This window comes from Haliaeetus leucocephalus, unplaced genomic scaffold (assembly GCF_000737465.1).
Source record: "Haliaeetus leucocephalus isolate CR32 unplaced genomic scaffold, Haliaeetus_leucocephalus-4.0 Scaffold915, whole genome shotgun sequence".
NCBI classification, from domain to species: Eukaryota; Metazoa; Chordata; class Aves; order Accipitriformes; family Accipitridae; genus Haliaeetus; species Haliaeetus leucocephalus.
The window spans coordinates 4,501,585-4,517,758 of NW_010973351.1; the positions used below are offsets into that span (position 1 = coordinate 4,501,585).

General features: G+C 40.4%; 1 protein-coding gene across 1 annotated transcript in view; it reads left to right on the forward strand.

Annotated features, from left to right (window-relative positions):
• EPB41L4B (erythrocyte membrane protein band 4.1 like 4B) overlaps positions 1–16,174 on the forward strand; it is a 195,098-nt gene that overhangs the window by 98,794 nt on the left and 80,130 nt on the right. Inside the window, exons 11-19 of the mRNA XM_010583595.1 lie at positions 2,055–2,175; positions 2,815–2,902; positions 3,474–3,562; positions 3,896–3,965; positions 4,138–4,307; positions 4,411–4,520; positions 6,579–6,609; positions 7,120–7,153; positions 8,217–8,284. Coding sequence (XP_010581897.1) covers positions 2,055–2,175; positions 2,815–2,902; positions 3,474–3,562; positions 3,896–3,965; positions 4,138–4,307; positions 4,411–4,520; positions 6,579–6,609; positions 7,120–7,153; positions 8,217–8,284 — 781 coding nt within the window. The remainder of the gene's footprint in view (positions 1–2,054; positions 2,176–2,814; positions 2,903–3,473; positions 3,563–3,895; positions 3,966–4,137; positions 4,308–4,410; positions 4,521–6,578; positions 6,610–7,119; positions 7,154–8,216; positions 8,285–16,174) is intronic.

Genomic DNA, 16,174 nt, shown 5'->3' on the forward strand with positions numbered 1-16,174 from the left:
CCCCCCCCCCAAAAAAACCCAAAGAAAAGAAAAAGACCAGAGAAGGGGCATGCCAAAGCACGATACTTTGTCATAAAACTGCAAATGAAGAGATGGGTCCTCTGCTGTGCCCTTGTGTTGAAAAATATTAGTGCTGCTGAGCCATTCAGGGAACATAATTCCACCAGGAAAGACACCAGGGAGAGCATCCTCCTACGGAGCCGTGCTTCCCCCTTCTGCTGCTGCCCTTCTACCCTGTGTGGGGAGCTGGTGAGACTCTTACTGGCTCTTACTCTCAAGACTTGTTTCTTAGAGATCAAAATAATGATGTTGTTTGTTTGCCTGAAAGTGGGTAAACAGCGAGTACAGCTATTGAGAAACAAGGGTGGTATTTTTTCTTGTACTTAATACTTCTGCCCTGGCTTCTCTGTGTATCTTGTCCTACGTGCTCATGGTTCTTCTCACCCTTACACATCCTCTTTACGGCACAGTCAGCCTTCATTCCCCACCTTCCCTCTCAGTGAACTAATAGAGAAATCTCCCATGTTTTTCCTAGATAGTTGTCAACACATCAAACTTGAGGGGAAGAAAAGTAAGAAACTGAAGTCCTCCTTGCTAATGTTTGTTGTGGCTCCCTCTTATATACTGGAGACTGGACTGCCAGGAATTTTTAGCATCATCTGTGTTAAATAGGCTTCCAACTTAGATGAAACAGCAGCAGAGCTACGATATCTCTGTTAAAGACATGCAGATAAGAATACTGTAACTCACCGTGGAAGATTACCGTTGAAGAGAAAAAATGTGTGTGAGGCAGTATTTAGAAATGAAGATCGGTGAACTCGATCTGTTTAATATCCTGAGGAATGCTAAATGTTTGAGCAAAGTTCAAGTGCTCAAAACCATCTAGTAGGTGTATCAATCAACAGATTGCATTTTGAATGTAACTTCCTATGTTCTAATGTATCATGCTAGGTATTTTTGAAGACGGAGAGTGAATTAAATTCTTGCAACTGTTACGTATAAAACTGCCCTGAAGCGAGAAAACTTATTGTCTTCAAGGGATTTAATTTCCCCCTATGCGTGGTTTTGGTGGGGGTTTTTTTTTGGTAGTAGTAGTAGTCAAGAAACCCCAACTGACAAAGGCCTGGTTTGGAATCACATCATATGTCAGGTGACACACAGTATTGCTGTACAGTGTATTTGCCACTGATGTTTGTCTCACAGTCCCGAGGCAGTGACGTTACAGCTTCTTTGTATAGCCAAGAGGTTCCAGGAGCAAAGCATGTCGCAGGCACAAGACGGTTAGGGGTGTCAGTCACCGAGATGCTCGGCACTTGCATCTCCTGCTGAGCTCAGTAGAGTTTGCGAGTGTTCTGCTCCTAGCAAAGAAGATACCAGGCCCTAAGCAAATAAGTTGAAAGTGACACCTCAATTACGTTAATGCTTCGGCATTTCTTTCCTTAAAAATTACTTAATCGGAATATTACACCACCACTGTGGTTTTAAAAAAAAAAAAAACAACCCACAACTTTGTCACTGGTTTCCTGAGACTAGGTATTACCTTCATGTTTTGGCACGAACAGTAATGTAACAAAGCATGCAACAGAATGGGAAGAGTTTTGGAATGAAAAGTATGACCTCATCGCAATGAGAGGAAGGTTCAAAGTAACCTCTTCTGAAACAGTAGTGCATTGATTTTTGGTTTTAATAGAAACTTTATTTCCTTTAAATGCTTTAAAATCCCGAGAAGCAGCTTTAGTTAAGCTGGTTTAGTTCTAACATTCTTGAATGTCAGAATTCTGTACCATAACCTTACACTGCTCCTGCAAATGCATTTGTCTGACTTTTGCTGTAAAATCTGACTTGCGTTTGCGGGGGCAAGCGGTTAACTTACAATCTAGCTTGAGTTTGCTGGGGCTGGGGGTGTTAACTTACAGCATTGGCACAAGTGCATTCTTCTACAACATACTTAAAAACTTACAAACTATCATTGTCTTTGTGGAGATTATGGAATTAAATGTTTCTGGTCATCCCATAATCTTTATGTTTTTAACTTTTCAATTCGTTGATTGCAGCTGAGCTGGGAGAGTGTGAGCACCCAGAGCACACACCAGAACTCGTGTCTGAATTCAGGTTTGCACCAAACCAGACCGAAACAATGGAATTTGACATTTTTCAGAAGTGGAAAGAGTGCAGGTAGGGTACCTGTGTGGGAGTGGTGACTCTAGCAACAGGAAGTTTTCTTCTCTTCCAAAGTCAAATATGTCCACAAGAACCCCTTCAACAGATGTGAAATGATGATTATGTTTGTCAGTTGAGAAGTACTGTAAATAGATTCTGAGCCCTCCCCTTCCCTAGAAATAGCAAGTGTAATTAAGGAAGGTTGGTGGGGTGAGTTTTAATTTTTTTAATTTGTCTTTATTTAGATCATTTCATAACAGTTTAAGCAGTCAGATCTTTTTCCTGTTTATATTGGAAACAATTCTCTTTCTCTCTCTTTCTCTCCTTTCACACATGCACATATAAATTTTTATGTTCAGGGTAGTAGCAAACTCTTTTTCCTGTCTTTTGTTAATAAATATGGTAGATTTCGGTGATTCTGTCTTACCTGAACTTTCATCCTTATTGGCAATTTTAGACCTTTTTCAATTTTTGTCCCTCTGGTTTATTTTCATTTGGAGGGAAGAGGGTAAAAACATAAGCTAAACTTGAAATACCATTTAGTGTCATTAAGATTGAGGACCCAAAGGAAAAGGTTAGGGGAATGAATTTGAAAACATTTAAAATGCACAAAAATTTCTTACCATAAAGTGTAAATAAATTTTATGCTCTTAGGGGAAAGAGCCCGGCGCAGGCTGAATTGTGCTACTTGAACAAAGCTAAATGGCTAGAAATGTATGGTGTAGATATGCACGTAGTTAAGGTAAGATCCACGTACCACTTTATTAATGTGGGGTCCCTGCCCTGGTGCGGGTCAGTCCCTCGGGGTGTCCTTGTAGTGGCGTGGGTTACCCTGTGGGCCGTGGTCCCTCAGAATTCCCTCCCTCCTGCAGGGCTCCTCCCAAGAGTGCATCTCCAGCCACGTCCCCCACAGTGTCCCTTTTCCCTTTGCCCTTTATTTTTTTTTTTTTATTTTTTTTTTTTTTTTCCTTTTGCACCTCCTTCCCCTGGCAGCTACTGCTTGCTGTTAAACACAGGTGAGCCCAGGTGTGGGCTCCCCTGGCTGCAGCGTTGGTGTGGGGCCATTTCCACAGACATCGGAGCCGTCTGGGGCAGCACGCAGCCTCTTCCCACGCAGGGCACCCTGCAGCCTCCTGTTGCCAAAACCCACCAGTTTGCACCCAATACAGATGCATATTCTTCTGCTCTGTAATGTTAAAAAAATACGCAAACCTTATTGTTTAGTTTAAAGCCTATGGATTTTGACATACTACCGTAGTAAGATTTACACTGCTAATGGCATAATTGATTATTGATTCTGTTCTTGCTTGCAGGGAAGAGATGGTTGTGAATATGCTCTTGGACTGACACCAACGGGCATATTGATCTTTGAAGGAGCCAACAAAATAGGCTTATTCTTTTGGTAATCTGTTTTTGTGTTATATTCCTTTCTATTAAAATGCTGAAATCTTTCTCCTTTACGTAATGGGATCTTGACTACGTTTTGTAATTTAGATTGAATCTGCAAGGTTAAAATATCAAGGTTAAACTTGAAGGTAAATTGGCCTGGCTAGAAGTACCACTCTCAAATGTGAAGTATTTGTTGAAAAACAGTGACATTTCCAGTAAATCGTATTTCTATTACAATTTCTGAAGTGTGTTCCAGGATTGCAAATCTCCCCTGTGTTTTGGGGGATGGTCCTAGATTACAAAATGCCATTTTTCCATTAATTTTCTTTTTGCTTCTTGTGTTTAGGCCTAAAATCACAAAAATGGACTTTAAAAAGAGCAAACTAACGCTTGTGGTTGTGGAAGATGATGAACAGGTAACTTTCTTCCCTTACTTGGGCCTGATCCAACAAAGTGTGTTGTGTGCTCAGGCTGGTGAGAACACAAGGGAGGCTCAGCACACTGTTGGCCCAGGCTGTATTTCTCCTGCCAAGGACAGTAACTAATACCATGCATGCCAACTTCCAAAGCTTTTGTTTCTGCATTTAGGGCAGAGAGCAAGAGCACACATTTGTTTTCCGGTTAGACAGTGCCAAAACGTGCAAACACTTGTGGAAGTGTGCAGTGGAGCACCATGCTTTCTTCAGATTGCGAGCCCCAGCAAATAGTAAATCTAGTAGATCCGACTTCATAAGGCTGGGATCACGCTTCAGATTCAGGTATTTAGCGAAGTAACAGCAATATATTTGTGTTTATACAAAGGAGTGGGTCCAGCATCCAGCAAAAGGCAGTAGTTAACTTTGTTTATTTCTGTATTTTAAGTGGGCGGACAGAGTATCAAGCAACACATGGGACAAGATTACGCAGGACTAGTACATTTGAAAGAAGGCCCAGCAAGCGATATCCTTCTCGAAGGCATTCCACTTTTAAGGGTAAATGTTTGTACATGTGTTCACTGAACCAGTCATGCAGGTGTCCTGTTAACTCATATAAATGGTGTATTACAAGCATAAAATCTGTACCACAGTATAAAAAGAAAAACATGTCAGACCACCTAAAAATCAGACTTTACATGTTTTTTTTCCTCCGGAGTCAGAGTCCGTTGTTCGTATCTACCGTTTTTAATCTCTGTCTACGCTTAATTCTTCCATCCCCCATCTGTGAAGAAGGAACCTATGGTTTCTTTTGTTGCTCTGTTGAGGAGGAAAGAAAGTTGCATCAAACTCAATGAGGGAAAGCATGTAATATTGTCATGTAGAGTGGAGCAGTGTCCAAAAGCCTCACTGACTTGCTTATCTAGCCAGACAGTTCTAGGGTTATTGAGCAGTCTCATTATGCGGTTGTTGCTGCTTTCCTGACAGTAGTGGCATGTTATTCACCTGTCCAGACTCTGACCTTAACTAGCTTTCTCTAGGACTTGAAATGTGTTGAATTTGAATGGAATGACAAGGAATTGATTTCCCTTGTGGTTTTGTCATTTGTCCTTCAAAACTTAAGCTGAGATTTTTATTCCTTGTAGAAAAACCTAGGAAGGAGCACTGCAAGACAACCCCCTCTGAATTCTGTATTACTTGAGGCTGGAGGTGTAGTTGCTGTATGGAGCAGAGTGAGCTGACATTCCCTTAGGATGTCTTTGCACTCCTTTGTATTCCTAGAATATGAATCTCAGTTCCATGAAAAGTCCTTGTGGTGGTGTTATGGGGGCACTTCTATTTCTCATGTACAATGGGGGGAAAAGGGTAGCAAGCATGTATGCTTTCTAGAGGCTGTAACCGACCCTCCCCGCCCTCCCCCCTTTCCTTAGTACGTGTCAGTTTTTTACAGAAATGCAAATTTATTAAATTTGTGAGATACTGTTACGTGATACGTGAGAGCCAATAATAAGGTAAGTGTGGATGATTTCATAAGTGGAAAAATGGATTATTTTATTTTTACAATAACAGGATTTGTCAGACCTGCAGGTTATACCTTGGGTCTCAGTGCTTCTGTACTTTTGTCTGTGAGATGTGGGGAGAAGGGAGAAAGTGTGGCTTATGCTCAGTTTAGTTCTCTGTGCATAGCAGCCTGGCAGAACTTCTGTCACCCCCAGATGATCTCCCTCCAGAGAGCTCAACAGCATGTTTGTTAAGTTAATGCAAAAACTCCCTTTAGATTATTGTCTTTCACGCATCTCTTGGCCATTAAGACCTGTACCTAGTTGCAGCCCACAGGCATTGGATTCTGTCCTAGCTCGGTCTCTTTGAGACTTGTACAGTGTCTCATTAAGTTTGTCATCCATTTTCTGAATTCAGCAGAGACTTGGATTTTCAGCTGTATCACTCAGCAGTTTTTCAATGCTCTTGAGAAATATGCTGTTTGTCAGGAAAAGGAAAAGATACCTCCCAGTTACTCAACTGCCTTCTTCACTGTTCTTTCCAGCCCGTCCAAAGCACAAGCCAAGACCTTGTTGCTCAAGATTGCTCAGTACCTTCCTGTATTCTCAACTGATGGGCTTTTTTTGGCTACCATCCTTCACTGTAATAAGACGCAGGCCATTACCAGCTTCAGGAATAGTCTGATTTCTGTAAGGTGCAAAATTTCTGTGAGGGGTAGCTTCCGATTTCCTAAGGACTCGATGGTATTGACATGGTAGCTGCAGCAAGGTGAGAAGAGTAGTGTTCTGGTTGTGCAGACCTTACTCTGTCAAAAGTCCTTCTTTTGTGACGTTTGAAGGGAATACTCTGTCTGCTGTCATCTTTGACAGGCTTTGCCCCTTGAAGAAATAGAGGGAGGTTTGTGTCTGCCTCATACTTTATGTACTCACACAGGAATGCTAGAAAGCACAGGGCTGCAGTTGTGATTCTGACGCATTTGTGCAGATATGTCTGTATGAGGATTTGCTTAAGCTGTAGTGTAATATCCCAATCACAATAGCTGCAAAATGACTGATATTTCACAGATCTTAAGTTTTTTTCACCTGTCTTAAGGTTTTTTGTTTGTTTCTTTTTAAGCAAACAATCCTGTGAAAGCAGCACAGCTGTGGTAAGTGACTGCCCAAGTTCTCTCTAACTCTCAGTTGCTGTTGTCGGGCAAAAAGGATTCTGAAGACCATTTCTGCATTAGGATTTGTCGAAGCAAATTCTCTGGTGTGAGATGAATTGCTTTGGGATCTCTCATTATTCAGCACCAGATTTTTCTTGGGGACTGCCTATGAGACTTTAAGTGCTTCCATTTTTAAATCTTTTTTTCCTTTTTGTGTTTGAGATCAGACTAAAGTTAAACATACTTCCTTTCTGCTCATTGCTATTATGCTAGCTTATCTAGCATTATTTGTTCCTGTTTCATAAATGTAAAATGAAAAAAAAATTTTGCACCCCTTTTTCTTGCACTCTAATTGCTGTGGTGTGTATCTTGAATAAAATATTGATGTCCTTAAGAATACGAATTTTATTTCACTGTAATACTTCCCTGAAGAGTAGTACCCTGAACTATAAGAAGTTGTGATGTAGATGTACTGATTACATAAAAGCTCATTTTTTTTTTCTCCCTTAGTGCTAAAAATACTCCTGAAGTCCATAACTACCAGGTAAGAGCATAACAATTGTTGAGGAGAATATTGACATTTTCTTATTTAGTCATAAATATTTTGGCTCTAGTACAGCTGGTTTGCTCCCCTTTCTTTTCTCTGGGGTGAGATTCCTTGAGGTGGTTCAGAAATGAACAACATCACATTGGGAGTTAAGGGGAAGGTGGAGGGACTCCTCTCTTTCTTCCTCTGTGTTCTTGGATGCTCTGTAAGCTGAATACACTCCATTTGCCACCCTCTTTCCCTTCCCTTCCCTTTCTGTGAAATCACAGGTTAAAGCCTTTGGGACTGTGAATATGATGGACCTCAGGAGACTGCTCTGTGAGCAAGCTTTTATCTAGAGCAGCCTCTCAGGTTGGATGATCCATGACAACAAGTTCCAAGTTGCAATTATCTCCCCATCACAACACTTAAGGAGTTCATTGCTGGTCAAATGTTTGTTTGTTTGTTGTTTTTGTTTGTTTTGGCTTTTTTTTTTTTTAAACAAGCTCCTTCATACACTTCAGTGAAAAACCTTACCCATTTTTTATCTGCGATACTAGCAGTCAGTGCTACTGAGAAAACAAGCTGTGCTTTCATCCAACCTGAGTGTGTGCACGAGAACTTAGTTTTAGCACTTGTTTTTATTAAAAGCCTCACTAGTGATTTTGTGTCACTGTTTCTTCTCAAGATCTTATGGATATGAGAGAGAAATGCTGTCGCCAAAGATAGGTGACCTTCTGAAGATTGCTATTACAATAGTAACCTTTCTCACTCTCCACCTTTGATTAAAGCTGACATTCTTTTGATGTGCTTTCTATGAGCAGCACTAGGTGTGCCAGGTTGTCTCTCAAACAGCAAAGCAATTTTCTTTGCATTTTCCCATGAGTGTGTCCTAATGAGCAAGCTCATCACCAAGAGGTCTCATGTATATGCTCAATGGCGTGGGAGAAGGTCTGAAACAGTGGGATTTCTAGGGCTCACAGGGAGCATGTTTCTCATGGCCCCAGGAAAATAAAAAGTTAAAGTTAATAGGGAGTTTTTATATGATTTAATTAACCGGGTTCAATGTTTTCACTTGCAGCCACAGTATCATCCAAATATACATCCTGCTCAGCCACACTGGCATCCACATACACCTGTGAATGTAAGGTAAGCAATCTTCACTTTGTGAAAAAGACGATTACTTCTTTATTTATCTTACTCTGTTGGCGTGAAGCTTTGGTGGACGTATTGGGCAATTTTCTGCACATGAAAAGCAAACAGAAGTTAGAAATATGTGATGTAGAGGCAGCATTAAATAACTTCTGTTTAGATTTTGCTTTGGAATGTCCTAATCTTGATGAAAATTTTTTTCAGGTTGATTTTAATTCAGAATTTGAAATACAACGTCAGTGTATTTCTGTAGGGTGTATGTAGCGTGGGAAGATTCTCAGTAGCTTCAATAAAACTAATTGCAATTTGATCAGTGTTTAATCTCCTAAAACAAAGAAGAAACTCATTTTAGAGTAAAGTTAAGTTGCGAGTGAACAGGTTCTTGCATTGGAGCACTTTTTTCATCTTTTGCAGAAATGTATATGGCAAAATGACATGTACGTGGAACAATGTAATGGCACTTTACTGATAATTAGCATTAGTGAAATTATAACATTGAGGTTTTGAGAACTGTTTCACAAAAATATTCCTGTATGTGCTGTTGTGTTACTTTCTCACCATACTTTTTTTATTTTGTAACTACTAATGAGAGAAATTGACTGAAAAGAAATTTTGGAATAAATTCAGTCCAAGTTAGAAGCAGCTTGGTGGAACGCACAGTGGAGGCATGCACCTGCTGGTGGATGTGTCTGTACATGTGATAAAAATCAGCTGCTACTTTATCCTAATAAAAAGTAACCTTTTTAGGTTACTCAGTTTTTTAGACAAATTATTACTGTCTTGACTGAAAAATACCAATATCCTAATCTTCATTCCAATTCATCTTACATTTTTATCTCTATATTCTTACATCAGGATAGGTAGACTTTGTTCTTAGTGTAGGCAGGCTCTGGAGATGAGGCTGAGCTTAAAATGGATGAAAAGACAATTTGGTCTGAGTTTGAGTCTGAGAATGCAGGGAAAAGGCAAATATGTTATTAGAAATACTTATTAGGCAGAGAAGCAGACATACTCATTGTCATCTCAAAATTCCTGGCATCAGCAGTAAAACATACTAAATTTATGCTAGAAACAGAAAACTTTAAATTGGGTAATTATCTTTGCCTGTACTTCAAGATTCTTCCTGTTTTGAGGGTTTACTTGTCCATTTAATTCTGTGTGAGTTAAGATGTACAATTTCACATTACAAAAGAGTGATTGCCGAGAGAGGTTAATGATTTTATAAATCGTTTGAGGTTTTGATGAAATTTTTCTAAAGATTTCTTCACTCATGGTACTAGTCTGTAACATTTTAAAGCCAAATAATTCACCCTGGAGCAGAGCTATACTGAAATAAGCACAATAATGTATTGTAATATGTGTAGACAACCTCCCCCTTCAGCCCTTCCACTGCCTGGACAAAGATCAAGGTCAGTGAAATATGAACAATGGCTTTTAAATAGCTAGGCTTGTAAGGCTAAAAAATGTACTGAAAAGCTCAGTCGTGCAGGCTCAGTAGAAAAACTGCTTAGAATTTTTGTCCCAGGCAGGTAGAAGCGTGTAAGTGTACGGCTGAATTGGAAGCTTCAAGTTATTGTTACTTGGAGTCAAAGTGGAAGAGTTGGATGTTTTAACATCTTGGATAGCTTGATTTGAAAAAGCTTAATCCATCCAGCTATGAACTTGAGATCAAACCACAGATGCATGAAATTCTTTCTGCTGGGCGTGCAAGTCTAGAATGGGCCAAGGGCTGAAATGAAACTACCTGTGCAATACATCTTACATATGAGGGTTTTGTTGGATAATTTGCGAAATAATATGTGGAATCGCATCTCAGTCTTCCTTGGTAAAATTCTTTTGTTGACATTATTTGTTTGCAGTTAACTTAATGTTCAGTCTTCTGAGAAAATTCATTCCAGTTAACAGTTGTCATTATATAACTTTAGAATATCTCCAAAAAAAGGTAAAAACTAAACCTGCCTGTATTTCTGCTAGCATAAAAAAACCTGCCAAAATAAAAAGTGCAACTTCACTTTGGTAATAAGGGAATTTTAAATATTGTGGTTTCCTACATACTGTTCAAAATTTTTATTTATTTACATGCACACACCCCACCACCCCCAATGATTCAGGAGGCACTGTAGGAATGGTTGAGATTAATATCTCTAAGCAGCAATAAGTAATGAACAAATAAAGAAAAAATATTTTTTTCTCCTAGTACTTTTGCAAGTTTCACTACACAGTCACAGAGGAATACCTGTACTAACTATAGACTCTAGGTGTTCATCCTAACAAAATGTGACTATGTAACTTACAGGCTGCTTCAGTGTAATTAACTGCACCAGCACTGAACAAATGGCAATATTTACAGAAGAGCAGTTCTCATTCTTAATAGGATTGCCTTTCTTAATTTTTTAGACCTTAAGGATATATTTCCGTGAGCTCAACTTTTTGCATGATATGGTTTATTTTACTTGTTGTACGCATTTAGTTTTCTTACAGCCTCCTCCTCCCTCAGGAGCATTGATGCACGGCACTTGTCTATAACACTTGAAAACAGAGAGGGTTTTTAATGACTGAGCTCCAATTCAAAGCCTTTTGAAATCAGCTAAAAGATTCCCAGCTGCTTCAGTGGCTTCTGCATCGGACCTATAGGTCCGCCACTATTTCCTTCCCTTACCGATAGTTGCCCATCACACCCTACTCATGCTTAGCACTTGCTGGATGAATTCATGTTACTGTGTAGCACTCATAAGTTTACTTCCATCTCTCACTAACCAATAACTGTGCAAATGGTACAGGCCACCCTATCATGATGACAGGCCATATTGGAAACCCCCCACAAGTGGAGAGGACAGCAATTTACGGTATATCCAGGAACAGAACCAGAAGAATTTAGGAGGAGTCCAAAGCATGGTGTACCAAGATAAACTCATGACGACTCTCTGAAAAACAGCCATCTTCATTTCACCTGCCATCTTAGACGATCATTGCATTCCATGGTCCTTGTCTGTCTGCAGTATGTTCAAAGTGTATTGTGCAAAAAGTGTGTGTCTTTGTATGTACATCCATCGTTGTTTCGTGTTCATGGACATTCTTGGGAAAAGTATTTTCCGTATCTTTGTAAAAAATCTTGAAAAACCTTTTGTGAAAGCTGGTAAGAATTTCCAGTGCCCTGAGACCAGAAATATTTCTGGGGATTTACATTCTACCATACTTTTGAATCTGTGACCCTCTGCCCGCTGTTTCAGATCAGCCATTTGTGCCTTAGTTCTTTTTATAACCTTGTTTCTTTTGAGTCAAATTAATAGATGAAGTTTGAGAAACTTTGTTTTTTAGTTGACGTGCAAATAGGAGACTGGAGGGAGGAAAAACCAGAATTCACGCTGGCAATCAAAATGGCTTGTGGACCACCAACAAAGGGAGCCTACTGAGGTAGTCATAGGTTTGGGTGTCATTTGTTTTTAACTTTTGTGTTCCACAGCAAAAATACAGGTGCTTGCCTAACTTTGAAAACAAGTCTAGGGAAAGAACACTGTAATAAACTTCATGGAGTACGTGTATTCCTTTTTTTTGACTTACTGATCATATTGATAGCATTCCCCAAAACCATACCTGCTGCTATAAAGGCAAGAATGTTAAAAATGAATCCTTGCTGAAAGGGTGCTGCTGTCGTCTTATTTTTAATGTGATTATGGAAGTTGAACTATACAATCGCATAAAACTACCTACCGATAACTTTTCTCTGAGTGGATTCAAAACCACAGCTCTTAATCGGTACACTACAAGATGACGATGATCTAGTGAAATAGCTCTATTTTTTTAAAGTTAGACGTCTGCAAAGTTGAATGTATATTTTACAAACCTAGGTCTTTAAATAGGTTTGGCTGGTATTTTGATCACTTGCCGATATTTTTTTTTTATTTTTTTTTTTTAAACTGGAAATCATAGTGCCATCTTCACTCATGCATTTGTTTTAATTAGGCCTTACATCTGTGGTCTCTCTGAAGTTGTTGGAATGAATGAATCTTCATTTGGGATATTTTAAAAATTAAGTAGTTTTTAACTTGATTTTGATAAATGCACATTTGTAAATGGTTACAACCATGAATTTTTTCAGAGCAAATTTGACAGTGTATAACTTTTGTGAAATATATTTGTTTACAAATTCTATCTTTTAATATTTGTTTTGATCTTTCCTGTATGTGCTAAGTACAAATAAAAATTTTCAATCTTCTTGTTCTGATTATGATGCATTATTGATTTCTGAAAGATTTGGGGGGAGGGGAGAGAGATATGATACACGTTATGCTTGTACCTGTTTTGCCCTGGAATCACTAATGCTGTGCTGGATCGACGTTTTTTCTGTGCAGCCTCTAGAGAGCGGAAAACAATAAAGCAACTGTGCACTGAGATGTGAAAATGCCAGAGTAAGCCTAAGGTGGGTAATCACAGAGGCTGACTTCAGTTTCCCCCAGCTAGTCTTCCTCTGTTTTAGCAGCATTTTATTTGGGAAAGGAAGAAAGAGAAACTTTGTTGGAGCCACTGGAACAAGAGCCTAGTTCAGCTGCTGCTCTGGATGCCTTCTGGAGGAGGTTTTTTTTGAATACTCGCGTTAAAGCGGAGCATTGTTGCTTTACAGTTTACACACCTACGTTCATAATACAGTATCGTTCTTGTCATGTAACTTCATTGGTTTCTGTGTGGTTCGTTGTCAGTGTTCCTCCTCATCACGTGGTGTTATCTGCGGTTTGGTTTGTTGCTGAAGGTGCACTGAATGAGGGATCTCCCTGACAGATCGCAAGAAAAGAGAGCATAAGGCCTAACCGGTCCTTAAGCGTTAAAACGCCTCGTGCAGGAGGTCTGCACAGGGTGAAGAACAACCTGTGGGAGTTGTCTGCTCTGCAGTTTGTGTGTGTCCCCTCAAGGGAAGCACTTGTCGTTCTGCTTCTCTGGAGAAGGCACTCACGCACTCCACACCCCCCTTTTGCTTTTTCATCCCACATCCTTGCTGTCTGCAGAAATCTGTACCGGCAAAGCCACCGAGCGATCGGGTAGGTAAGAAGGGATCGATTTCTCTGTCCTTCCTTGCTCTAGTCTTAGCTGGCTTCTTGTGGCAAATGGGCTGGGACGTGGTTGGGAAGAGGGAACATTTCTACCTCTTTCTTCTCTGACCCCAGCGTTGCTCTGACTGACCTGTGCAGCCTACATCACCTGAACAAAGGTGGATATGGGTATTATCTGTCTGAACAAAGTAGTACAAATAAGTTGCTTTAAATTTAATAGCACATTGGTTTTTTTCCTAAAATTAGTACACTCTTTCCTTAAAAAGTATTGGTTTTAGCAAGTGACTAATACGGGCCTTGTGATGTTAGGAATGCGGTTTTGTGTTTGAAGCAACACAAAACACTGCAGGTGAAAACCAAATTATGTGGCGAGAGAGGAGAAAGGTGGAAAATGTTTGGTTAACTCAGCTGTTAAATGTAGTAGCATCTTTTGTTTAAAAATAAAATACTGGGAAAGCTCTGGCAGTATAAATCAATACTACATCCTAGATTTGTGCTGCTACAGGAAGCCACTGGTAGTTTATAGATGCACAAACTCAACACAGGGACTTGATAGCCCTGGTATGTGAGTGTTTATAGATACAATCTATAATTATTTTAACTAGGAGTTCTTCATGAGGAAACGCCTCGCAATTTTTACCAAAGAGCATGTTACACAGTCATTCTAGGTACAGCGAAATCAACACATTTTGAATGTGCTCTAAATATACAGGGAAGTTGTTTTAAAAAAAGCCTTGCAAACTGCCTGAAGGAGGTGCCACCTTCTGAATCCAAATGAAGCATGTTCTCGGGGGTACCTGTTGAACTTTGTCCACAAACTTTCTCCACCCCCTTCTGAAGTCTGTTTATTGTGCAAATCTGAAATCTTCTTTTTACAAGTCCAGCATACACTTAGAAACTCTTCTGTCATCGGATTACAGGTGATAAACACTATCCTCGCATCAACTTGGGGGGGACGGGGGGTGGCGTGTGTGAATACGGCGGCAGCCATCTGAGAAATTACACTGATCTCAAGTCCAGCGTGTCACCAGCTGCATTCTTCCACGCACTGGAGAATTGCTCGATACATCTTGGCTGAGGATATCTTCTGATCATCTCTCTGCATACCTTCCTCCTGCGTTTAATAAAGCTGGGCACCAGTTCTTCCCCAGCAGAGCTCAGGCTCCACTCTGTGGATTCGGATTTGCAGACGAGTTACTTTTGCACTGTAATAACTCTGTGATCCTGCGTCCTCTCCTCCAGGACCTGGTGGAGGAATCGTACAGCTGGCAGTTCCACGTCTGTAACTTAGGCTGAAATACATCGCTCTTCAGCCCCAGTCAGGCCCTGGCATGCAAACTAATGAGTAATATTGAATACTGAAATACAATACTGAAAGTGTTGGCACTTTTGGTAAATTGTTTTAGCGTGGGCTTTTTCTTTAAACTTCCATTTTCAGCTATTTTTCTCTAGCTGATGCGAGTCACAGGCAAAGTGACAAAGGGATTGGGTTTTGTAATGCATTTCCAAAGCTGGCAGTCAGGGGTTCGCACACTCAAGGAAAAGAATGGACAAGTCCTTCCAGATCCTTTTATCAGTGAACCCGTATGCAAATTGACCAAAAGGAGGGTTGCTGTCTCACATTGTGGATGGGAACAAAGCATATATTATGGCCTTGTGATGTAAAATGTCATTTTTCCTTCCTTCTGGATGAGTGTTGCAGAAGATGTCTCTTCAGCCTGCAAGAGAAAGAGTGTTAGAGCTTGCAAGTAATCTTGAGAATGGAACTTCAGCTGCTGGCAAGGAATGAGCTGGGGAATGTCTAAGACGAGGAAAAAAATGAAATTGAGGATATCACTTGCTTCTCAGGCGTCGAAGTTGGCTAGATGGAGCCCTCTGAGGGGGAGGAAGAAGGCAGTTCAGCACCACAATCATCTGTTTTCAGAGGAGGTTTTCCACAAGTCGTTCCAGTTTCTGTATCAAGCAGGCAGGCTACTGCTACCTAGCTAGAAAGAGAGAAGTTTTGACACACATCCGTCTAACCTGACCCACTAGATCTCTGGAAGGACTGTTGGTGATGAGTGGTTTTCCTCTTACTCTGCAAAGGAGAAACAAGGAAAGCAGACTTGTAGGGGAATGCTGTCATTGCAGCATTGCTAATGGTAGCTAAAGAGGCTGTTCAAGCCAGAGCTGTTACAGACCAGCTGGCATTAATGGACATAAAATAGGAACTGTATTTTTTTAAATTGATCTCGGACTGTGCGTGTTGTGCTTCGAAAAGGGACTGATCCACCAGGACCCTAGCTTCTTTTGTTAAGACTGTGCTAGCCACGAATCTTCTTTGAGAGCCAGCTTGAACTAGCACTGTGCTGGTCAAGCCTCTGCACCCTAACCAAACCTGTGCTACAGTGTGAGGATCGAGATTTTGAACCGTTTCACAATAAACGCTTTTTCCTACTTTACAGTCAAACTGCAAATGCTTGGAAAAACACAGTGCTCTTATGCATGTTCCCAAGTTTTACTATCAAAGAGCCTGCAGGAAAATCAGTCCTCCTTGCTCCGCAGGCACCGGACACACAGAGAAAGATGCAGCTTTTAGACAAAAACAATACTAGGCAAAGTAGGTAAGAAAAAACACATCAAGGGATGGACCACGCTTTTCCGTCTGCCTCTTGCAGTACATTACAAAGCAGTGTGTGGTAACGATGAAGACCTTGTTCAGCTTCCCTTGTTTTCCACGTAGTGTTGTGTCTTGAAGTGACTGGCCAAATAGGCTTCCTTTCCGAGTGTATGTGCTGTTGCTCTTGTTGCCTCTGTGTCACAAAAAAACAGATAAACACTTGATTGAGCTGGAGTTCCTCCC